At 40.8% G+C, this 26455-nt stretch overlaps 1 protein-coding gene across 1 annotated transcript in view; it reads right to left on the bottom strand.

Annotated features, from left to right (window-relative positions):
• The window catches only part of TENM3 (teneurin transmembrane protein 3), a 2204264-nt gene that overhangs the window by 433681 nt on the left and 1744128 nt on the right, over positions 1-26455 (bottom strand). The window contains exon 15 of the mRNA XM_039540233.1: positions 17787-18065. Coding sequence (XP_039396167.1) covers positions 17787-18065 — 279 coding nt within the window. The remainder of the gene's footprint in view (positions 1-17786; positions 18066-26455) is intronic.

The raw sequence follows: 26455 nt of genomic DNA, 5'->3' as shown, positions 1-26455 counted from the left end.
TGACCAGAAGGCCAAGAACCTGATGGCATTCTCTGGCTCAGGTTCATCACCAGGTAGCACCGACTTGAGGAGTGTTGGGCTTGACTCCTTGGACAGGAGGAATACAACCTCACCTCTGACTCTGAAGATGAAGAGTCTCTGCCTGGCAAACATGGCAGAGTGGTTCCCAATGGTACTGGAGTGGGGAAGTCAGGACATGGCCAATATGGCCGGATTCCCTTTGGATAGATGGCCTTGGTACAGAACAGTAACTCATGGTCACATGCTCCCTTCTGCCTGCTGGCACTGACACCACCGACTCTTGTACTGCCAGTTACACCAGCACCAACAGTGAGAGCAGGTCCCCAGCAGCAGCGAAATCCTCTGGCATGAATGACATTGTAATAGCACCAGCATCATGCAGATCTTCCATTGCTGATGGCTCATCCAGTACCAGACTCAATGGTGCCCGCTCAGGGGCTGGAGACAATGGCATTAACTGCTGAGCTGCCAGAGCCAAGGACTGGCCTGATGTAGAACACACTCTGCTCTGGTGTCCATGCTTGGTAATCCTTGGGGTCAGGGAACATCCTCTCTAGGTCAGCAGCTTCTTCTGCTTTTTCGTCAGGACTGGGAATGGTGCCGTGCCTCCTGGAAAGTGGGAGGCGCACTGAGGGGCTCGGTGCAGAGTCTGACTGGCATGGCTTCAAGTAAGCTCTCAGCGCTGCCTCCATCAGCAAGGACTTCAACCTAGCCTCCCGGTCCTTCTTGGTATGGGGCTTGAAGTGTTCAAATTTTGCAATGGCCTCTGACGTGACCCTCACCCAAGCACTTAAGGCAACTGAAGTACAGGTTGCTTAGGGGCATAGCTTTGTTGCAAGCGGCACAAGGCTTGAAGCCCAGCAATCGAGGCATGCCTCGGTAGCGGAAGTGGATGAGTGTCTGCTAAAATCTGGAGGAACTAACAGCTAAGACTTAACAATTACACTGAGAACAATATACAAACAACAGAGAGATAAAGCAGCAAAAAGTCCTGTGGCACCTTATAGACTAACAGATGTATTGGAGCATGAGTTTTCATGGGTGAATACCCTGTTCGTCGGATGCATGTCAATTCACCCACAAAAGCTCATGTTCCAATACGTCTGTTAGTCTATAAGGTGCCACAGGACTCTTTGCTGCTTTTACAGATCCAGACTAACACAGCTACCCCTCGGATACCAGAGAGATAAAGTCCACTGAGAAACTTTCAAGGGAAAGGAGAACAGTTTCAGTGACCTTCATGGATGGTAAGAAGGAACTAAGGGGGTGTGGGGTTGGCCAGATCATTTATGCCAGCGCTATGGGCACGTGGCATGAGGGTGCCAGAGCAAACCCAATGGATACAACCGAGGGAAAAATTTCCAATGACTGTGCTTGGGGCGCACACACACCTACTTGGGATTGGACTTGTGCAATCACTCTAACAACTGCAAATTTTCACTGTACGTGATATTTCTTACAAAATATTATTTAGGAGGTGAAATTCTTCACAACTAATCCCAAGCAGGTGAGAAACTACAAAAAAGTTATGTCAAAGAAATAATAGTGATGATAAAATTATTTCTCTAGAAGGTCTCGTACCACTTTTTCGTGAATGTTACTTTTCTTGGTTTGATGTTAATAGAGACCATAGTGGGCGTGGAGAATGCTTCTAGTTGGCAAACTGCCTGAGTACCTGAGACTGATGCAAAGAGGTAGTTAAATACTTTTTGAAATTCAACAGCCACTGTGTTGCCTGCACTAAATTACAGCTCCATCACAGCCATACCAACAGATGGAAAGATGCTGAGAGATATCCCACTAGACCAGGGGTTCTCAAGCTGGGGTCGGACCCCTCAGGAGGTCGCAAGATTATTACAAGGGGGTTCATGAGCTGTCAGCCCCCACCTCAAGCCCCGCTTTGCCTCCAGCATTTATAATGGTGTTAAATATATAAAAACACTCTGCCTCAGTCCCAACCACTGTTTTGTCTGGAAAGTGTTCCTTTCTGGCACAGCACTGTTCTGATTCCAGTAAGAATGTTGTTAGAGTCCATTCTCGCGAGACCCTAATGTCTTCTATACTGAGTTGCAGGGAATTAAGCAAAATCCCTACCAGAAACTAACCAAATCCCAATATGTACAGCATGGCAAACTGTCTTCAGGAGCTGCAAACACCACATCTGTAATGCTCACAATATATGCCATCTCGGCATAGAAAGCAGCAAACTTGAAACTCTGGTTCCCAGTAAGTAGTGCATTACCCTCCCTCTAAACTTGGCAAGAATGCCCTCAAATCCAGTTTCTCTGAAACCACTCTGAAAACATATTATAATTTGTTGATGTATCTGAGAAACAAGATCCAGTGCTCAGTAATTTTATCTCCTAATGCAAAAATATTGAACCATTTGAGGAGCTATGGATGCTACAATGGTAATTCTAGAGCTTTATGTACCTTTCACTCCGCTAATGTGACCTGCTTCAAGTTAATTTGGTTGTCATCTAAAGTTTCAATGATTACAACCCTGACATTTTTAAATACTGAATGTCTTAGTCTATAGAAGGTATTTCACTTCATCTCCAGCCTTTGAAGCAGGAAAAAAAAGCCTCTCAGACAAATTGACTATAAAACATGTTTAATTTTTTTGAGAGACATAATTCTGTTTATTGACTGGATAAATTGTTCCTCATATAGCACCATTAGGCAGAAACAAAATTACAGAAAAAATGCAGATGATTTATGTTTCTATATATAGTTCTAAACAAAAAATATATTTATTTATTTACCAGGTCCCATAAGAAATGTTAGTACTAAGCTGATAAAGAAACTGGCTTTACAGGTCAAGGAAGAGCTGAATGATCTTCTCCTCTTTGCTCTTTTTTAAGCACCATTTTTGTGGATATGCTACTTTGAGGGGAAATTTTTTTTAACCAATTTTAATATTGACAGTAGTGGAGTGAGGTATCTGATGTCCCTTCCAAACATCTCTGCCCTTTCCCCCACTCTTTATGTATCACTCCTCATTTTCTCAATTTTTCTTCTCTCCATTATTCTCCTAGCTCCTTTTCTAAGGGCTGATATACATTAAAGAAGTTACACCAGTGCAACTAAACTATTTTAAATGGATCTAGTTATACCGGTGCAATCCCCTAATATAAAGACTGACTTAAACCTGACCTGTATTGATTTAAGTCAATAAATTACTGAATTAAACAAAAACAGTTGAAGTGAGGTTTAAATGAGTTTAAGTGCACATATTTTAGGGGTTTGCAGCAATGTAACTAGATTAATTTTAAATCAGTGCAACTTTTTTCTAATGTAGACTATCCCTAGCTTCTCCTCTGTCAGCAGCACTCACTACCTTTCCTTCTGCTTTCTCTCTCTCACCCCTTCTTTCATTATATTGTCAACATATTAAAGTTGGAATGAGTTTGCTTCACCTTCTCAGGTCTGAGCATGAAGACTCCTGGAAAACACTTTTTCCCCAAACAATCAATGTTGATAAAGTAGAGAAGATACAAATACCCTTATATTAGTTCATATTCATCATTAAACTAAATTCCTCCATAATACTGAAAATGGCAGAGATTAACTGTATTTATGGAATTAAACATTTTATTGCCCTCCCAATTTTATAAGCCTGATTATATGACTGCTTCTGTATACTGATTTTAGATGCTACTATTTGAGCTCATCATAGCTACTCCACCTTTAGTGGCCTACAAACAGTGTGAACTGTATAACACAAAATATCATTACATACCAATACTTCCTACATGCCACACAATACTTATCTCTTGAAGAATGATATATCACTACTTTTTTGAAGTTTAGAAATCAAAGATTAGCTATTATATATTACTTTTCTACATTATTGTTCTAACACAATTTGCCATGTTATGCACAAAGTCTCCAAAAATGACACAGAGGGACAACCTCCAAATCATACAGTCCGAATTGGCTAAGGACAGAAACAAAGTGAATTAGCGATCAAACATCCATTGGTTTGGTAGAAATGCTTTGGCAGCATTTCCAAAGCTAATGGTATGCCATTACTCTCATTACACAGGATTTTCCCCATGGACTCATACAGAACAGGCAGGAATGCTGTGCAGGCCAGTCTGACAGCTCTTAGCTTGAGAATGTTCATATGTAATCTTAGGTAGCCCTGACACCATATTCATTGCATCTGTAAGTGGTTAAGGTGGGCACCACAGCTTGTTCCTGATGTGTCAGTGGTAAGTGTCATAGTCAGCAACCTCTGGCAGGTAGGAGTCGACCTTTGGAGTCAATCACACGTCTTTGAACTCTATCAACTATAATAGTATGAAGGACAATTTCTTGTAGTTCACAAGGACCTGCCTCTGTTCAGGTAATCATCCAATTTCAGGTAGACATGGATACCCACTTTTTAAAAAGTGCTGTTACAATTGGCAGGCATTTTGTGAACACTCTTGGTGCTATGGAGAGTCAACAAGGAAGAACTCTGTATTGATAATGGTTGGACTTCACTATGAATATGAGATACTTACTATGGGACATGGAAGGCATTATGGAAGCAGAGGAGTCAGACTTTTTAGTCAAGTAATTTCTCCTGTACCACTGACATGGCATGACTAAGAAGACTCAGTTGGGATGAGTATAAAAGTACTCATATCCTACTGGAGGTTCTTGAAATCTCTTCCAGCCCATTCCACATTGGAAGTTATTGTGACATAAGGCCTTACCTGCATCAAGCAGTCCCCAATATATGAGGAGAGCAAAACCTGACCGTACCAGAAGCTGACAGGATGTCAAATAATTTGTAGGTTCTCTCTTATATCAATGTCATCTCTTTCTCTAGCATTACGGTGATCCATACAAGAAGTCATCAGGGACCAGTACCAGTGCTGAGGATATTGAATCATCAGGGTATTTAGACAAGAGGTCCATAGGCAGCGATAGTGGGGTGCTAATATTACTCTACCCCGGGATCCTGTTCCTCCCAACAGAATACTCTAGTGTAGACATTCTAATCAGAGACACTGAAAGGAAGAGTGACCTCTTACTCAAGTGCGGTGGACACCAGTAACCCCAACAGTGCCATGGTGACATACCATATGACTAATTGGTTCATTGGGTATCATTCAGTCCAGTGCCAGTCCTGACAAGCTGGCAAGGACCATTTCTTCTCACCATTATGCCCCGATGATGGCAAAAGGAACAGACTTCTTCTACGGGTGGCACCAACATGTATGGTATTCTCAGTACCAAGGGTTCTAGCCATCACTATTCTGATCAGGTCAATATAATCACAGTGGTCTAAAATCAAGGTAATCAAAAGAGTTCTGAAGAAATTCATAAAGTTTGTAGAAGGGTTAGGCAAAGCTAAGAACTAGCAAGACAGACATTTGCTAGATTCCATCTTGCCGCCACAGGTGGTCAGAGGGAACAGAGGGAAGGTCGCGGCCACCACACCCTAGTCAAGTGTGTTCCCATAAAGAATAGCATTATAAATAAGATTAATCTGGTAAGTGCTTACTTTGTGCAACAATATATATTCTTGAGCATCACTTTTTGGATTTCATTTTATGTTGATATACTTTACAAATTTTAGTCATCTTTATTTGATATAAAATTATACTACACAGCCTAGGTTTCAAAACACTCACTTTTGTGCATACAGGTAAAGGTCTTCACTATGTGTATATATCTATAAGGCATATAGATTCGATATATAGATTAAAAAAAAAGCAAAGATGCTTCACTGCCCGTTCAGACCTTGATACTGCAAGCTCCTCCATGAGGGTGGACTCCTGTACTGAGCTTCACTGACTTCAAGTATTGTGTAATACTGTTATAGGGAGTATAGACAATCCAATACTCTCCTAAGTTTAGGTGGTTTTGGAGGCTATTTATACCTTCAAAGAAAATTAATTAAAAAAAATTAACAAAAATAATTTACTTTAAATTTAGGAGTTTAAGGGGGGAGTGGTTGAGGGAAACCACTTCTTAACTGGTAGGCTGTGATTCCAATTAAAAGGAAAAAAGGGGCTATTTGCCAGAAACAGACAGTATCTTAGGGCTAACATGTTGCTGTAAATAGTGAAGACAAGGCAGGAAAGGCTTTTTTGCAAGCAAGGAACAGAGATTAAAGAGCCTGCAGAGCAGCAAAACTAGTTGCTTTCTCTGAGGCCACAAAAAGAATATTTCAGCCTACAAGTTTTTTCATGGGTTGAGATAGGAAAGACGACGGGAAGAGAGGAGCTGGCAGGAAGGCCACCAATGCAATCTATCGTGACACTGTTTCAGAGATTTCTAATACATTTTGCAGAGGAAGAAAACAATGGCTCTTGCCCAAGACCTGCAAAATTCCTGGCACCTTAGTGAATAATGCTGCAGTGTGGAGTTTAGGTGGGTCCATTCATAATGACGGCATCAGTAAAGGCAGGGGGAAGATCACCGCAAACTGATGTGTGGGAGGATGATATGTAAGCAGGAGAAGCTCACATGCTCAGTTGGCAACTATGACCATCTGCTGATAACTTGGAGACAGCAGGCTGAATGACAGAGAGATATACTGAAACTGGCTTGAAAGCATCAGGATGACAAGCAGGAATGGCAGCGTAGTGAAGCCTGCAGGTATAACAAATCTCTTCAGTATTGAGAGTTGATTAGTATTCTCATACCACTATGAAAGGGGAAATTTATGGGGCAGAGGGAGGAGTTGGGTAATGTTAAGGGAGCGTGTGGGAAAAGCTATCTGTTGATAGTATAAGACAACGGGGAAAAGAAAGCCAGTAATTTGCTGATTTGTCTTCTCTCAGAGATATCATCATTAGGTGACATTCAGGATAATGTTTTTAACAAGCAATAGTCATTCCCACAGTACTGGGACAGCAATGACTTGGGCTTTCAGTTTGCTCCCATATCCAGTATAGGTGGGGAATATGACATGATGGGGCAGGACTTTCCTTATTCAGGGGAATCTACTACATACAATTAAATACAGGAGTCTGGCCTCACCATTTGTGTGGGGTCTGCCTATCATGTTACAGGTCTGGTATAAGCAGACATATCTGTTGGAGTTTTAGGACTGTAGATAGAAATACTGTTCTGCATTGCTCATTTTGCTTTCTAAAAAAGACAAGACCTTTTTTCCACAATACAATATTATTTCAGTCTTTCTTTTTGCAACAGGTACAAACTATCATTTCCCCTACTTAATAGCTGCCAGTTCCTGAAACATTTTTATGAAATTCTTTTGGCTGTTTGTACTAAATATCCAGATATTAAGTTTAGTTGATGCAGAGAAAACAAAGTTGGTCACGTCTCCCAGCTTCATAGAGCTGGCCTCTAGGAACCACAAAGTCTGTGGCTATGGGGCACGCTTAGTTTTGCCAGGTCTACCTTCAGTTTTCAATTAAAAAGAGAAGGGAAATGAGATAGAAAGCATTATAACGTTAAAAATGCAAACCGACCTGAGGTTTTGAAGTTTGTCCTTGAATTTTCTGCTCAACACCTACCCACCCCAGCATTCATTTGGATTCTGCAGGGAAAAAGAGGTTGCAAGCCTGCTGATTTTTTGAGAGGACCTAAATATCACTCTAAAGCTATAAAAATGGGAATAAACACCACGTAACACTTAAAAATAAGACATGACACATTAATACTGACCAGTGGTGCAAGTAGATTTTAACTCTTACTGGTATGGTGCCATCCCCACCCCAAAAAAAATTCTGTGACAAGAGCCCTGTGTGGATACAAATTTATACCTGAAGATGCGGATATCTGCAGACAGAAATTGGTATCCGCTGAACCACAGGTCTCTCCCAGGAACCTCAGTGGCGAAAGGAGCAGAATGTGGGGCTGCCACTCTCAGGAGCCAGCTCCCTGCACCGGCAGCTCCTCTGGCGCAGCTGTACCGCCCCCAGCCCTCTCCTCTGGCAGGGCTGTACAGACAGTAGATGCAGCTGTGTGGAAGGATTGGTGACGGTACAGCCACACCAGAGGAGCTGCTGGCACGGGACACTGGCTCCTGGGAGCAGCAGCCCCACGTTCTTCTCCTTTCACCACTTCAGTTCCCAGGAGAGCCCTGGGTTCTGAAAATGTATTTTCCAGTAGGTGGTACGGGCAGTAAATGTCTTAATGGTACAGCATACCTGACCATACCAGCTTACTTGCACCACTGATACTAATCAAAAGGGCTCAACAGTACAATAGTATCACAGCCTCCCCACACTTTAAAAGCCTGTGTGGCTCAATTAGCCTTCCATCCTGCCCTAGGGTCAATAAACTGCAGCTTTGGTGGACCACTGGCAGGAATTGATCACAAAGTTGAGGGCCCTTAATTGATAACAGCCTGTGCCTATTCCCTAACAATGTAAATCTATGGGCTGTTAGCACACACATCTAATCTGATATCAACTGCCACAAGCTCGCAGGACCCAACTGTATCGAGTTTTATACACTAAAAACCTCCTTGCACTGTACTGAAAGCAAATAAAAAACAAGAACATCCAGTAAATGAAGAATAAGTGAAATATGTTCTTTGTAGCTAAAGCGGCTAAGCAAGTGAGCTGCAGAATTCCCTGCTGACTGCAGTTTCTGAGTGCTCCCTACACAATGCAATCAGAAAGTCAGAGGCAGGGCTGACTATGGCAAAGTCTATATCAAAGGGAATTTGGTGCTATTTTCTAACCAAACCCTGATAGCAAAAAGCTATTTCAGTCACGTGGGACTCTCGGAGAATTCAGGAATCCAGAAGAGTTATAGATATAATGAACCATCTTAACAGGCACACCTTTGGCGTCTACTGTCAATAACAGGGAAAGGTATCAACCCTGCCGCCTTCTCCAAGAGCTTCTCTTTGCCTGTTATCATTGTTTCCATCTTGTCTCATCTGAGCCTCAACAAAAATTTGCTCTCATTCAAGCTCCAATTTCTGGCCATTGGGAAGGTAACAGACCAACATTAAGATATAGTTTCTTGAACAGGGGCCTTGAGAGATGCCAGGCTAGGTTGCCTTTGTGGGGAGGGACTCTAACAATCTCCACAAAAGAACCCATACCTTCTGCTGTAGATTTTACCATCATAAGGATCAGGGTCTAATTTACAGGTCCCTAGCATATTCAGATGATATCAAAGGAATTGTCTCAAACTCAGCAAGAAAAGTTGGGTTAGGCTTATTCCTCCTGACTTGGTTCTACTAATGACAATTGTGGCCAATCCAGTCTGAATTTAGTCAATCCTATTTCCAGACTACACAGAAAACTCCCTACAACAAGAAATATTCAGTTCCATTTCAGAGCAACCAAAGCCTAGGTTCACCAGGCTATCTACTATTGTTCATTGGGCCCTGTACCTATTGGGTTCCGGGAAGTGGGCGGGCTTAAGGATCCCCCCCATAGCCTAAGGGGAGGATCTACAGGACCTCAGAAACCCACTGATTTCGGGGGACAACTAATAAAAGAACAGGGACAGGAGTGCGGTCAGAGGGTTATAAGAAGGGAGCCTGATGGGGACACCAAGCAGAGAACCCCGGACAGCACCCACTGTTCTTCGAAGGGAGCCAGTGGATGCCGCCCAGAGGAACTCTGCCCAGATACGTGAACGGACAGAGGATCGGAGCCAAGCCCCACAGTCACAGGAGTCTCTATTGGCCAACCTTCTCTCCATGGTTGCGTAGATGGCCATTTTAGCCAGGGCGAGGAGGAGGTTGACCAAGAGGTCCCGTGACTGTGTGGGGCCACGGATAGGAAGTGCATAGAGAAGGAGGTGAGGGGAAAAGTGCAGCCAGAAACGCAACAGTATATTCGTGAGGAGCCGATATAGGGGCTGCAACCTGGCGCAGTCTAAGTAAACGTGCTCCAGGGTCTCCCTCACGCCGCAGAAGGGGCAGGTGTCTGAGGCGGGGTAAACCGCGCCAAATACACGCCCGTGCTCACGGCCCCAGGAAGGAGCCGCCAGCAGATATCCCCGGCGGCCCTTGGGAACAGGGTAGAATATAGGCTGGTTCATTGGGCCCTGTAGCGGGGTGAACACCCACTCTTGCCCGGAAGGGGTTGGAAAAGCCCTGCAGAGGGCTGGGGCTGGGCAAGGGACTAAAACCCTGGCTGATTGGGGGAAGTGGCTACAGCTGGGGCCACACCCCCAAACTAAGCAACTGGGCCTTATAAGAAGGCCAGGGAAGCCAGAGGGAGCAGTCTCGCTCTGACTTGAGAGGGAGACAGGCCTGGCTGCTAGGGGAACCCACCCAGGAGACCTAGAGTGAGGCAGGGCTGGGGGAAGCCTTAGGAACTGGGAAGCCCTAGGCCAGCAACTCCCCAGGCTGCAGGGCCTAGTTCGAGGCCTCCTAAGTAGTGGGCTTGCAGGGGGGGCAGCCAGAGGGTGGGTAAAGGCAGCCAGTCCAAACCCCTTGTTGCCTGTGATGATCAGCTGATACACTGCAGTCCGCCCCAGGCATCGGGGCTAAACAGAGACTGGCAGTAGCCACAACTGAGGCAATGTGGGGATAGGGGGTGGGGTTCCCCTAGGGTGGGGAAACCCAGTAAGACTGTGGGGTACTGCAGGAGGCAGAACCCTGAGATAAGGGCACTGGGGTCCTGGGAGGGACATGGGGGCCAAGAGCAAGCGAATCACCTGCCTGCAGAGGGTGCTCCTGAGTTGAAGACCTAATTCCTGAGGACAACCAGCAGGAGGCGCCACCGGGTGAGTCTGTACCAGCTTACAGGCCCTTATAGACACCATAATGATATTCAACTTTTATATAGTGCTTTTCATCCATAAATGTCAAAGAACTTTACAAAAGGTAGGTAAAGATCATTATCTTCATTTTGCAGATAGGAAAACCGAGACATGGTAAAGTGAATGTCCAGTATCACACAGTAGACCAGTGAAAGAGCCAGGAACAGAATCCAAGTCTTCTGATTATAGTGGAGAAAAAGGAGGTTTTCTATGTCTCCTGTTCAGCCATTACATAAGTCTGAGTCTATGAGTCTAAGTCTTTAGACGTAGTTTCCATAATTAGTATATGTGCAATAATCACTACCAGCACTCTGCAGCACAGGAGACTTAAACCTGGATCTCCAACATCCCATGTGAATGCTCTAACCACCAGGTTATATTGGTGGTTCTAGGGTGGGTCTCCCCCCCTGGACTTGAGAAACAATGAAAAAACATTGTTAAAAAATTTCTCATGAGTTCTATTGTTTACACTATTATTCCTTTTCAGTCCCAACTCTTGCATGATTACTTTTGTAACTGTATAAACTAATCCTTTTTATATAAGAGGTTAATTAACCTTTTGAAAGCTTCAAAGTGCTTTACAGAATCACAAACTACTCTATACACTTGGCGCTTAATGAAAGCCGACTGGCTTCAATGGAGTTTGGATCAGCCTTCTGGTCACCTCTTTTTATTCAGGACTCAAATATGAACACCCATGGGCAGATATGAGAATGCAACAGTTAATTGTATACAGCAACACTGCACAACAATTTTAGAGAAGAATGGGGCACATGCAATGGAAACTATGGAAGACATTGAGGCATTCGGAAGTAGAGCTGGATGGGAAACAGTTGTCCTTTCAAAAAAAAAAAAAGCTGTTTCAATCTGAAAAAAAGAACTTTAGAAAATATTGCAATGGGACATTCCAACAATTTCAAAAAAAAAATCCCATTTTTTTTCAAAATGGGAAATTCAACAAAATCAACTTTTTCACACAAACAATTCTGGTTTTGCCAAACCAGTATTTTCTGACAAAAAAAATTCAAAGAATTCCCAACCAGCTGCAATCAGAATGTAATTGCTCAACTTGGAATTTGTCCTGGACAGAAGGGCTGATGCTTATGGTCATTCCTGATACTCAGGATGGAAATGGCAGGTTAATTCATAAGGTTGAAAAATTATTTGGTTACCTTTCAGGATCACACTACCAAAGAGTGATTGTGACTTTAATCTGTTACTAAAAATCAGAATCTGATTGCACATTACTAGTTAATAAAACCTGATATTTAACAAAGGATGGATATAAACTTGTGTATCAACATCTCTATTTCTTAACTGAACCTTCCATTATTTTGATTACACACACACACACACACAAGATGGTGTCTGGATATCAAATATTATTTTTGTTAGCAAATAAAAGCAATGTTTCTGTAAACTATAAGATATAAATTTCTCCAAAGTACTTAAATATCTCTCAAATGACAACAACCAAAATAAAGTCCCAGAGCTCTGACAGATTTTTTTTCCTTTCTATTCCAGTGATAATTACATCAATAAGCCTGATTCAGCAGATTTGTTGCTCTTCAATTCATTAATTAAAGCAATTTTACTGCTACCACTGTGATTTTTCAAGGACATCAAAAACACATTCAAAATCAAAACAGCACACATCATCAGTTTTGATATGTGCGCAGCATGCTTTGCTTTCATTGCAACCCCAAAATTAAAGGGACATTTACAACTTACACAAAAATGAGATATCAGGGTTTTTTAAAAAAGATTTCTTTGTTCGTAGAACATATTTTGTTCAGTGGACTTGAGAAACAAATTTTTTGTAGTTTCCTTCAGTCAAAAAGAGGGAAAATATGCCAAAAGTTCTCTGGAAGTGATTTATGATTAGAAGAATGCTAATATTACAGTAACTTTCATAGCAAAAGTCCTACAGCCTCTATTTTCTCAACCTGTAGTATATAATGATTCCACTTAAATATTACTTTGGTATGGCCCATTTTAAAATAAAACGTGCAATAATATAGTTCAGTCTCAAATCAGTCTTGAAAACATTCATTAAAGAACAGGAAAAAGCATGCAGAGGAACAGGAAAAATGTGTAGAGAAGAAATACAATTAGTTTATTAGGCTGTCTTCTGCAAAGCATCAGCAGGTTACCTTTGGCATTTCTGTCATCTGAGAATACATAGTATTATATGTAAATAAAAAATAGTATTCAAAAACAGTAAATTCCAGACATCATAATGACTTTTGAGAAAACCTCATAAATAAGTAATAAGATTAAATTCAGAATTATTTTACTGTTATATAACAGAATCTTATTAGAATTAGAGATGCACTGAATGAGGTTATATTTCATATTATATTTATGGGTTAACACTAAGAAAGTGGAAAAAACAGGCATTTTGCTTACTCTGTTGCAGAGGTTCAAAAAGGAATTTGAAAAAGGTATTGTTAAGATGGATAGACCTAAAACTGGTCTGTCACCCTATAAAAGGTATTTATGCCATGCTGTTCCATCATGTTATGTGTACACCACAGAGATTATATAACAAGCAGCTCCTGGACCTAAAGTGTGTCCCCTTCTGCTAGTGTATGTTGTAAATTTAAGCTATGGCTTGGTTAATTATATTTATTCTATTTTCTCTTTGGGAAAGGAGAATCACAAAGATTGGTTTTGGAGTTAATCCTGGATATGATAAAATCTATAATCCCTTTTCCCACATCTCTAAAATAATATTTTCCAATTTTAAACTGGTGCCCTAGTAGTTTAGAACGCACACTAACAAAACAAAAATCACTCATAGTCCTCTAAAAGAAGGGCTGCAACAATTTCAAAGCTGCAGCTACTAGAACAAGCAAACCACATACATATTTCATTGACCTAGGCATGTACATAACGTGAAGGAATGCATGCATGTATGTTGTGCTGGCTCCATTCCTATGAACCATCTGGAGAATGAAACTGTAAAGAGCAAAGAACATGTTCATTTCAATCACACGTTTGGCTCCAAACGATCCTGCAGGGTGAGCAGAGGAACAGCATGACATGAATATGCATACTCACTATATCCCAACCAACTCATCAGTTTGTACTTGTTGGTAGGTTTCCCAGATTAGTGGATGTGATTTTAAGACTCAATCCTTCTTCTGGTGGGCTGACATAACCAACCTAGTGTAATCTCTTTCTAAAAGTCACATGTGGAACTGAAATGAGAACCTTCCATCAAGAAGAAAGAAAATACCTTTCTTTGGCTTTATTCATTCAACAATCACCTACGACAATGAGGAGAGAACGAACCTCTTCCACTGTGCTTGGAAAGCAATTAAAAGGTTTCCTGAAAAATGCTGGTTTCTATATGGTATGCTACCAGTTTACTTAAAATTCTGCAATTTAATCCTCTAACAGCATTGTTTTGTGACTAAAGCTCTTAATCCTTCCAATATTATGCATGAATTAGTGTGGCATTAGTGGGGTCTTAGAAATAGGTATATTGCTAACACTCTGGTAAGTCAAAAATAATGTCTTCAGGGAATTACTTTTTCCATTGTGCAAACAGCTTGCAACATTTAAATTATCTTCTAATGAGATTGGGTAGTTAAGTAATATAACACCAGGCTGGGTAAGACTCTGATTTGGTATTATTTTTAGCTAGTAGAGGCTAGAGGCACCATCCTTGGGGACATGTAGTTAGGGGCCAATCACTACAGTCTCCAAGAGGCAGTGTGCACAACTAAGTTAAAAAACTGGAGTAAGGAGGAAATGGCGGCTGAGAATGAAAACCAAGCTCTGATTCCCAGTTTTTTAAGGGGAGAGCCACCAAGTACAAATTGCATACAAACTGTAGCACACTTAAGCCCAAGTTTGCAAACCTTTTCTATGGGTCACGGGGCTTACTATCATGAATGGTCCCATGAATTTGGCCTACTTATGACAGTAAGTCAATGGGACTATTTATGACAGTGAACACTATGCCTAACAGTAAGTACTTGCAGGACTGGGACCATAGTTATGATTGTGGAAGACGGAAATATATGTCATGATGTTTTAGAGCTCTTGCTTTATAACGTATTGAAAATCAAATTCTTTCTCCTAATCTGGTTTGCAAGTGCATATTTGGGATACAAATGCAGTTGTTTGTAAAACAAAAATATTAGAGAGACAAGGTGGGTGAGATAGTATTCTGCTGGTGAAAGAAATTAGTTTTTAATCTCACCAACAAAGTTGGTCTAATAAAAGATACTACCTCACCCACTTTGTCTCTCTAATATCCTGGGACTGACACAGCTACAGAAATACTACCGAAAAAACCCCAACATTTGGAATTCAGTCACAATCTTTTTACCACCACCACAGGGATAGCAAAGAGGATTGAAATCTGTAGGACATGCTCATAATTTTAGCTTACATTAGGGAGCCACATCACATTTATTTGTCACATTTCAATATTTTACTTGGACTGTTATTAATTGGCAGGCATAAATCACAGAATCATTAGTATTTACACTCAAAACCAGATACTGTAGATTTGCCACAAAAGAAAAACCAACATGTCATGACAGGAATTACTTCCCCCTTATTTTAAACTATATTTATATTTTATATTTTACCATGAACATTTAACATATTGAATTCTCTGTATTTTTAAAAAAATGCACTTCAATCTGAATCTTCTACACTTGATGGAAACAAAATGTCAAAGAAGATAAACTATCACAACTTGCATTGTCTCTCCTCTTAAATGGAGACCTGTAACATGGTCTAGGTTAAATATGTTTTGAAACCCAATGGGACATTCAAGCCATCAAAATTTCATTAGCCTCACAGCAGTTCTAGTGCCTTCTTAAGTTGGACTGTTGGCCTCCCTCTCAATAAATAAATCAGCTGCAATCCTTTTTTGTAACTAAACTCTTTTTTGAAGCAGTATCTAAAACATCAGACAGTCTGCTTGGCTAATTTTACCAATGCTGAATAATATGTTTTCCCAATTTATTCACAGTTATTTCATGTATTAAAAATAAAACACAATTCTGATTTTAAATTCATGATTGGAGCCAGAGAAGAGTAGAAACCACTTATAATATTGTCAGGGTATAACCAGATTTTATTTATTTAAGAATTTATAAATGGCACAAATACAAGGTTTATAAAAATAATATCCTAAAATATAATACTGCTGAAGTAGTCCTCTTTGGCTAAATGAAGGCCTGGCTACCTAGAAGTTTTACAGTATTTTCTAAAGTTTGTAAAACCTAGGCTCTGGCAAACCACTAAGAAGTAGTGAGCTCCAGCATGGGCCCGTCCACTAAATAGGGAGATCACTAGGTTGACTCACTGTTAGGGTGACCAGATGTCCCAATTTTATAGGGACAGTCCCGATTTTTGGGTCTTTTTCTTATATAGGTTCCTATTACCCCCCCACCCTGTCTTGATTTTTCACATTTTCTGACTGGTCACCCTGCTCACCATTGGTACTAAATTATCCAGAATCAAAAGCCAACAAGAGCAGCCCAACAGGTCTAAACTTCCATGATGGCAGATACATATGGGAATAAGCACAACTCACAAAGAAAATCTCCTTTACCCAATTTGAGATATGAAATATTCCGCACAAAGAGCAGCTTACTCTCCAGGTTTGATACATCAGAAGTCCAACACAAAGAGAGTATTCCATTTGAGAACTCCATCCCGCACAGACACTCACTTCCCTCCACTCAATGTTCTTGTTTAACAAGGAAAGAACAAGAAAACGTTCCTTGGCTTCCTCTACTGTATCATATATTTTCTCCCACATACAGGAGTCTGACAATCCTCATTTAAACCACAAATCACAAGAGGGAAAAAAAATTGGTATGAATAAAAACAAAATACTGATTTGATTTCCTCTTTACAACATTAAGGGTACTCCTGTAAATAGTTACAACAAGAACATACTATGGCTTTTAGTTTAAAATCAAGACAGACTATTTTTTACAAAAGGTCAAGGACACAGATATAAAAAACTGCTTATTACCACAGTGAGACACTGTTTTAACTGAGCAAACAGCAATACAATTGCCTCTTCTATTTCACAGCTGAGCCAACAAGGTTAGTAAATTAATAAAACAAACATCTAGACAAATAACTACCTCTCTACTTTGCATTTTACTCAGTACTCAATACCCACTTCACCTATATTTTCTCTTTATGTTTCTTATATATGGTCATTTATGGAATAAAGACAGCATACTGCAATTTTGGTTATGTTAAAAATCCTATGAAAATATTAGAACAAAGTTACCACAAGAAAGCTAAAAGGGACATGTCTTCTAATATCTGGTGCACTTTAATTATTAACACTATTTCAGGTTCTGCTCAACCACCCAAAAGTAGGGTAAGATTATTTTTAAAAAACTTTTTATTTTAAAATAATTACATTTTATATTAACCTCTTTTCATGCACTTAGCTGCAAAAAAATGAATATACAAAGACTTCTTCCCTTCAACATGCAAAATTGCTGTTTAGATTTTTGTGGATTTTAATTGCACAGTAATCCAGTCCCCAAGGCACATCAAAGGCCACACTCCCCTCTTTACCATGATTTCAATTGCTCTCATCAACTCATAAGTTTAAAGCATGATCAAATTTGTTCTTCAATCACTTGAGCCCTGTTAATACACTATTCTGTGTGCTCACTCATCCATTCTAAGATTCTGCAACTTCTTTGAGATGTCTTCAAGAGGAATTTACAAAGACATCTTTGATTGCAAGCTGGCCTTGAGGATAAACTTTATAACCATTTGCTTCACTATTCCACAGAGATAACAGGTGACATGGTCTGAGATAAGATAAAACTAATCTCTATTTTTTGTGCAATTAAATTCTTCAAAATTATAGCTAAAACATCACGTACACCACTTGCATGGGTGTATGTAATGCAATTTAATTGACCGATACTGAATATTGATTTTTCCTGGAAAAAAATACATTATTCAAGGTCATTCCTTGAATTTAAAAATATCATATCAACCAAAACAGAAAATAAAGTGTTGAATTATAAACTTATACACATATAAGAACTTACCATTCTCACTGTCGGACTTGTTTTCATGTTCAGTATCAGTCAGAGTGAGGGCTGAGTTGGAACGGCTTGATAGACAGGAACTGCGCCCTGATTTGACCCCCCTGCCCCAAAGTCTCATGGCATGCTCTGGAGACATCACTCCTTCATTTTCAGTATCAGCATCTGACCCTGCACTGATAGAGTAACCTCTGTGGGGGAGCCCCATTTCCGCACAAAATGCCAGTCCACGACGAGTTGCTGGTTCACAAACTCCTAACTGCCTTAGGGTAAAATTCTGTCCTGATTAAGGGAAAAACAAAAACAAAGTGAGAAATGTTTTAAAAACCTAAAAATAAACACTCTTAAAGTGTACAAGTTCCTCAGGTATCACACAAGGTGTTTTGTTAAAGCTCCACATGTGTTCTGATCTAGTGAATTCTTTTTCTTTCGCACTCTGAAGTGCCCCTTTTCAGTCTGTGGTTTAGCACTGCTTTGTCAAATGCTTAAGCACATCAGAAGTGTTCTAAGGTAAGAAAGAAATATAACATGACCTGAAAACTAAGAAAGGACAGTTCAGCACATCAAAAGGATTAAATATAAATGACACTTTTTTGCTTTACCAAAGTGTAAAAGCAATAACAAGTACTTGTCGGGATTATCTTTTTCTGTTCTGGCTAGAGTCCTAAACAACAGGATATTTTCCCATCCAGATGTCACCTGTCATGGCAAAAGGAAAGACTTCCCTCAAGAATAAAAAGTTGTTCATTAAATGGGAATAGGGGCTCAGTTGGTCTTTATTAAATCTTCTGACTTAGTTTAATGACTAAAGACAAACAAATGTGCGCTTTTATTTCAAATATGTGCAAGAATACAGCACCTGATTCAATTCACTGCTGTTTCTAGCCTCTTGACTTTTGCTACATACTCTAGGTATTTTACTGATGAAACAAAGCCAATATATTTTGTAAAATAGCTCATGTTTCAGGGAGGGAAGGTGATGGTGTGCAGGGACAGAGACATACAAGTGTATCCCAAATGACTGTATTAATAAATTAGGAATAATAAACTCATGACACTTCAATAACTTAAAGTGTTTAAATTGTGACATTCAAAAATTACTGCTGTTTTTAATGACTGTCTTCATCCTGCTTTTATTTCTGAAACCTATAGACACACGTTATGATATATAGACACTTGACATGTTCATTGGCAATATCCAGAATGCTCTACCACTCCAGCTCCCAGCTATTTCATGGTAGTGCTGGTCTCCAAGTTCTAGGAACAAGGGAAACATTTGGCTGTGCTGATGGGTGCATGGAGTACTTTTTGGTAGCTGTAGTTGGACAGACATCTTAATTTCCCTTAAAGCAGTCAGGTTTCTTTTGAACATCAAAAGTATATGTTTATCTACTTTTATAGTCTTGTTGTTAATATAGTAAGAAAGGAAAGATTGGAAATCAGAAGTTTTGTGGGCTCAGAAGATAGCATATTTCCTGAAATGCCAGAAGACTTAATGTCACTTGGACTGTGACAGGTTTTAAATGTGCCAGTTAATTACTTTATTGCTGTGATCGTATCAGTTATTGCAAACCATTTTATCTCAGTCAGAATCGTAAATGGATTCTGACAATGACACTCATAAATAATGAAAATCAATTGCTACAGTTAGCCACAAAAATCAAACGGTACTTATGCAATTGTGAATAAATGTCCGAAGTAAAATTTGGGGAGGGGGGGGATGGGGGAAGGAAGGTAAATATAACAGTAGGGTATCCATAGTGGTGAGTGAACAGCATGAAGGTTCTGATCTGCACACCTCAATGGTGCATGCCACCAGTTTAAATACAGTCACGCCACGAGCAGTTTTATGTGGCTTCAGCTTTCACAAGAACTGATAATATAAGCAAATAAAAAAACAATAGTAATGGTGTCATTGTTGCAGGTAAATATAGTACATGTGACAACACTTTTATTATTTAGTTATTAGCATTTAAGTAAATATACTAGAGGAGATGGACTATGTATGCAGCTTTTGCTTGTTTGATATATTATGTATACAGGCCAACATTTCAAATGTGGATGTCTAAAGTTAGGCACTTAGATATGTAGCCTGAATATGGAGTTAGCCATCCTTTGGTAAATTTTGGCACAGTATATAATACACATTGTAAACTACACATTTTATATGAGAGACACAAATTGTATATAAAGGATAATTATATACACTACACTTTGCTGACTCTAAGAGCCTGAATGGTGCTTTGAGGAGAGGGGCAAAGAGAAAAAGAAGCATTGCCTGAGTACTGATGACTGGAAACAGAGTCAAAATGGTCAATGGGAGTTCTGCCATCGACTCAAAAGTGGTATATGACAAGGACTGTTATGCTTAGAGATTCTAGGCATCTCCAAATGGGGGCGGGACAGGGGATGGCATGCTCACTTGCACCAGTCACTACACCTGAAGAATAAGAGTACAGCATTCTCCCTCCAATGCATATTGTAACTGCTGTCAATATCTGACACAGGGCCAGACTATAGCCATGCTCTTCTTTGCATACAGAGAGCCACATTACAATGGTCCTGTGACGGGCTGGATCACAGAAACCCCCTTGGAGCTGCCAACTGATGTGCCAAGACTACTGCCCCTGCTTTCCCTGCCAGCTTGGGACTCCAGCACCCTGTCTTGTTGAGCTAGACATGCCAGTCTGCTCCAACACAGACCCAGGGTCTGAACCACGTGCCCCAAAGCTGCAGACTTAACTGAAAGCCACTTAAGAAGTGTTCCTGTCTTTAACACTCATATGCCCAACTCCCAGTGGGGTCCAAACCCCAAATAAATCTGTTTTACCCTCTATAAAACTTATGCAGGGTAAACTCATAAATTGTTTGCCCTCTATAACACTGATAGAGAGATGCACAGCTGTTTGCCCCCCCCAAGGTATTAATACATACTCTGAGTTAATCAATAAATAAAAAGTGATTTTATTACCTACAGAAAGTAGGATTTAAGTGGTTCCAAGTAATAGCAGACAGAACAAAGTGAATTACTAAGCAAAATAAAATAAAACATACAACTCTAAACCTAATACAGTAAGAAAACTGAATACAGATAAAATCTCACCCTCAGAGATGTTTCAATAAGCTTCTATCACAGACTGGATGCCTTTCTAGTCTGGGCACAATCCTCTCCCCTGGTACAGTCCTTGTTCCAGCTGAGGTGGTAGCTAGGGGATTTCTCATGATTGCAGCCAATTTATTCTATTCCACACACTTATATATCTTTTGCATAAGGCGGGAATCCTTTGTCCCTCTCTGGGTTCCCACCCCTCCTTCTCAATGGAAAAGGACCAGGTTAAAGATGGATTCCAGTTCAGATGACATGATCACATGTCACTGTAAGACTTCATTACCCACTTTCCAGCACACAGGTATACAGGAAGACTTACAAGTAAAACAGAGCCATCTGCAGTCAATTGTCCTGGTTGATGGGAGCCATCAGGATTCCAAACCACCATTAATGGCCCACACTTTGCACAATTACAATAGGCCCTCAGAGTTATATTTCATATTTCTAGTTTCAAATACAAGAGTGATACATTTATATAAATAGGAACACTACACTCAGTAGATTATAAGCTTTGTAATGATACCTTACAAGAGATCTTTTGCATGAAGCATATTTTAGTTACTTTATGTTCACACTCATCAGCATACTTTGCACTCTGTATGATTTTATGAATGTCACAAGTCCCTGCACTGATGTGTTGGGTGGGAAAGACTCCTTGAGCCCTCTCCCCAGCTACCAAGACTATTTTGCTGGAGCAGTCATAATCTGTCTTTATATAGAGATACACATACACATTTTCTATGAGGCTCCATTACAGGCAACTCACATCATCTGCCCATTTGTCAGCTGCCAGTTTGCTTATTTTTTGGTACGTAATTACAAAACGGCCAGTACTTGCCTGGGGCAATTTTTTAGTTCTCATTATATTTTCCATTATAAAATTGCAACAACGAACAGGTGCATAGTGGAGCCAGAGTATCATTCTCCCATCACAGCACAGAATCTTAGGGCCTTTTGATGCCATAAGGAAATTTTATATTATGCCAAGGACTTTGCATACTGCAGGCCCAATCCTTGATTCACTGAACTAAAGGGTAGTTTTGTCAGAAATTTGAAAAGGAGGACTATTTTCCCCTATGTAAAATTTCCTAAATAAAACACTTTTAAAAGTCAACAATGGAAGTGTTTGTCAATATAGTTCACTACAATGTAACACATTCTGTACAAAAATTCTACATCTTTGAAAAACCCAAACATTAAAAAGTCTGGAAATTAACTCTAAGGTATGTCTACACTGCAGTGTAAGCCCAGGGTTCAAACTCAGGCACAAGCCTAAACCCCTTCCATCTACACACAAATTGTGCTAACCCAGGGCTTGGACCCAGGGTGGAGGGTCCAAGCCTGAGTCAAGGTAGTACAAGCCCTGTTGTTCTGCAGTGTAGATGCAGCCCCACTGGAGTCATGCTCTGGGGCTCTGCCAAAAGTATCCCACTGTCCCAAATGGAAACTTTCTTTGTCCTCAGGACAACCAAGTTTTATCACGCTGCAACAACAAAGGGCTAGAGCAGCAACATTTTGGGAAGGCGCTAGGAAGTGTGGGATATACGGGTGGTTGGACTCAGACCCATGTAAAGTATTGCAGATGCTGGAGCCACAGATGTGACCCAAGGTTCAACAATTCCTAACTTGGGATTACAAATGAGTGTGGACATTCAAGCTGCAGTGGAAACCCAGAGAGAGACAAAGGATTCCCGACTTGTGCCAAAGATATAAAAGGGGACAGAACAGAACAAAGGGGGCTGCCAGTCATGAGAAATCCCCTAGTTACCACCTGAGCTGCAGCTAACAAGAACTGTACCACGTGAAAGGATTGGGCCCAGACTAGGAAGGAGTCTAGTCTGTGAAAGAAGCTTATTGGAACATCTCTGAGGGTGAGATTTGCCTGTATTCAGTTTCTTAATGTATTAGGCTTAGACTTGCATGTTTTGTTTTATTTTTCTTGGTAACTTACTTTGTTCTGTCTGTTATTACTTGAAACCACTTAAATCCTACTTTTTATACTTAATAAAATCACTTTTGTTTATTCATTAACCCAGAGTAAGCGATTAATACCTGGGGGAGCAAACAACTGTGCATATCTCTATATAGAGGGCAGACAATATAGGCGTTTACCCTGTATAAGCTTTATACAGAGTAAAATGGATTTATTTGGGGTTTGGATCTCATTGGGAACTGGGTGTCTGGGTGCTGGAAATAAGTGACTTGCTGAGCAGTTTTTGGTTAAAGTCTGCAGCTTCGGGGGTGTGGACCAGACCTGGGTCAGTGTTACAGCAGACTAGCATGCAGAGCTTTGGAGCTGTGCTCTGGTTCCACTCCAGCTCCAGGGAAAAAACCTGCAGCTCCACTGCTCCGGAGCTGCTCTGTGCTCCAGCTCCGGGCTCCGCTCCAAAGCCCTGCTAACATGTCTGGCTCAACAAGGTTCTGGAGTCCCAAACTGGCAGTGTAAAACGGGCTCAGAGGTAGTTTCAACACATCAGGTAACAGTCTCAAGGGGGTTTCTGTGACCTAACCTGTCACACATAGAACATTTCTGTATGTAGGGAAATTGGAGATAGGGGGAGCTACACCTGGCTGGGACATTGAGGTAGTGGATAGGGCAGGGGAAACGAAGCTTACTTACCAGTAACCGAAGTTCTTTGAGATAAGCCACTGCAAATTCACACTTGTGGGATAAAGCCACCTCAGCCATGAATTTCCAAAACCTTCTGGAAACCACAGTTCATTGTGCCATTCGCCCCTCCCTAGTCCGCCCACCCTGGAGGGTTCCAAGGGTATAAAGGAGCATGGCCACATCCATCCCTCAGTTCCTTCCACTAATTCAGGAATTCCTAACCTGAGACTCCATGGAAATGGGGAAGGTGGTCAGGGAGTATGACTACGCTGAGACTCAATTCAAAGAATTCCTATTACAGATAAGTAATCTTCATCTCTTTTTCGAGTGGCCTCTGCATATTCCACTTGTCAAGAGTTTATATCAAGCAATACAACCCCCAGGAAGGTGGGCTGAGAAGTTCGAAGTAAACAAAGACAGGAGAACAGCCAAACAACCATCAACTCTGGATAGCAAGTCAAGAATAAAAATAAATAAATAAGACTCCAAAAACAAGTCTTAATGAGGGAACATTTTTGCTAAAATAAATATACGTCTACACGCACACACACACACATATATAGATGCAATGTGTGTCATGCAGCATGATGCAATGAAGACGTGTGAGCGCATGCCATGGACACTTCCTTTTTCTTGGATGAGGACTGATAATTCCAAGAGAGCAAAGCCCTGTCAAGTCATGATAACCATAAAATATAGTGTGATAGATGAGACAACCTTTGGACTATGATGGGCTTGCTCCTCATGTCAGCTCCATTTCTCCAAGGGATTGAGGAATTTGTAGATGACCTTTGGCTTGATATAAACAATGACAAAGTTCTCTGAATATGCAAAAGTATGATACCGATCTCCATGAATGTAAAGGAGGTCCAGGGACAAGCATCTATTTTAGTGTGTTGAAAGACATGGAAATATCAGACATCTAAGGGCTTGTCTACATTACTAGCTGGATCAACGGGCACCGATCGATCCAACAGGGGTCGATTTATTGCATCTAGTCTACATGTGATAAATCGACCGCTGAGCGCTCTCCCATCGACGGTGGTACTCCACCAGGGCGAGAGTCGCAGGCGGAGTCGACGGGGGAGCATCAGCCGTTGACTTACCACAGTGAAAACACTGCAGTAAGTAGATCTAAGTATGTCGACTTCAGCTACATTATTCGCAGAGCTGAAGTTGCATAACTTAGATCGATTTCCCACACACACACACAGCGTAGACCGGACCTGTGTGTAGACAAGTCCTAGGTATAAGGAAATAACAGCAATATTTCAGATTCTATTAGTAAATGTTGACTTTTTTAAAATGGCAACCCACTGTGTAACAAGTATACAACAAGCCTGGTCTACAGGAGATATACACAGAGACATTCACAGCCATGTTAACCTCAAATCACAAATGCTGATTGTACAAAGAGCAGGTGATCACTGTACCGAAAAAGAAAAAAACAAAAAAACCCGCAGATAGAGAGGTCTCATGCCTTCTTGATTATCAATCTTTGCTCTGGCTAACATCTCTTCATTTGTACTTAGACATTTACTTAAAATGACAACTCTTAACTAAAAGGCAAACTCCACCATATTCCAGAAATAGCTAGCTACCAATTGCAGAAAAATAAGTTAAAAATCAAAGAATACCTCACTCTCCCAAGACAACTCCTCCCTGCTCAGGAAACTCAGTAAAATACAAGTTTCTGCAGTGTGCCTTTAAAGTCAGAATATTTAGGCTATTTTGAATCAAGGGAGGGAGTGAACTCCAAAGCTAAGACTCCTCAAGGAGAATGTTCAGCCAGCAGTTCCTCCTCTTTTAAACCAAGAGAGCGCTACTTTATATACTGTGACAGGGTCAGGCTATATGTCTACAGGAGAGTAATCGAAGGCAGATATATTAGCTTCAGGTTAAGTAGATCCCCTTTCCCTGGGTAAGGTAACAGGGAAGGTTCCAGAACAATCAGGAGCTTTCTGGAAACAATTAAGGCAGACAGGCTGATTAGAACACCTGCAGCCAATCAAGAAGCTGCTAATCAGGGCACCTGGGTTTAAACGAGAGCTCACTTCAGTTTGTAGTGTGTGTGTGAGGAGCTGGGAGCAAGAGGCGCAAAGAGCTGAGAGTGAGAGCATGAGGGTGTGCTGCTGGAGAACTGAGGAGTACAAGTGTTATCAGACACTAGGAGGAAGGTCCTGTGGTAAGGATAAAAAAGGTGTTTTGAGGAGGCCATGGGGAAGTAGCCCAGGGAGTTGTAGCTGTCATGCAGCTGTTACAGGAGGCACTATAGACATCTGTAATCCACAGGGCCCTGGGCTGGAACCCGGAGTATAGGGCGGGCCTGGGTTCCCCCCAAAACCTCCCAACTCCTGATCAGACACAGGAGAAGTTGACCTGGCCTGTGGGTTCCACCAGAGGGGAAGATCACTGAGGTGAGCAAATCCGCCAATAAGCGCAGGACCCACCAAGGTAGAGGAGGAACTTTGTCACAATAACTTCACTGATCTGTGACAGAATGGGATAGAGTGTGTAAAACAAGCAGATCCGAAGTCATTGGGTAAAAATCAAGCCTTGGTTTGGTTCCTACTTAAAACTCCACACAACTCTGCTCGTCCTTGCATTTCTGATTTAATCTTCCTGCTTCTCATGAGCCCTTCACTTCATAACAGTCTCATTCCTAATTTTGCCCTTTGCATCCTTCCATTCTGATCATCTTGCCTTCTTCCATGCTGGCTGTTATGCAACTAACTTTGCTTCTTGAAATCCTTTCAAGAACACCACTCTCTCCATGAATGCACAATGATAATCCACCATACAAAGATATTCCACCAAACAACGATATTTAAATTATTTTTTTAATAAATTTAAAAAAATATAACTGAGAAATAAATAAAACATGAACTGCTTTGAGTCAGAAACACCGTTCTCTTCTTTAAAAATAATAATCCATTTGTTACTCTACTTTCC

Source organism: Mauremys reevesii, linkage group 5 (genome assembly GCF_016161935.1).
Source record: "Mauremys reevesii isolate NIE-2019 linkage group 5, ASM1616193v1, whole genome shotgun sequence".
In the NCBI taxonomy this organism is placed as follows: domain Eukaryota; kingdom Metazoa; phylum Chordata; order Testudines; family Geoemydidae; genus Mauremys; species Mauremys reevesii.
The sequence above is the reverse complement of the archived record's forward strand: the minus strand, read 5'-3'. Positions and strand labels throughout refer to the sequence as shown.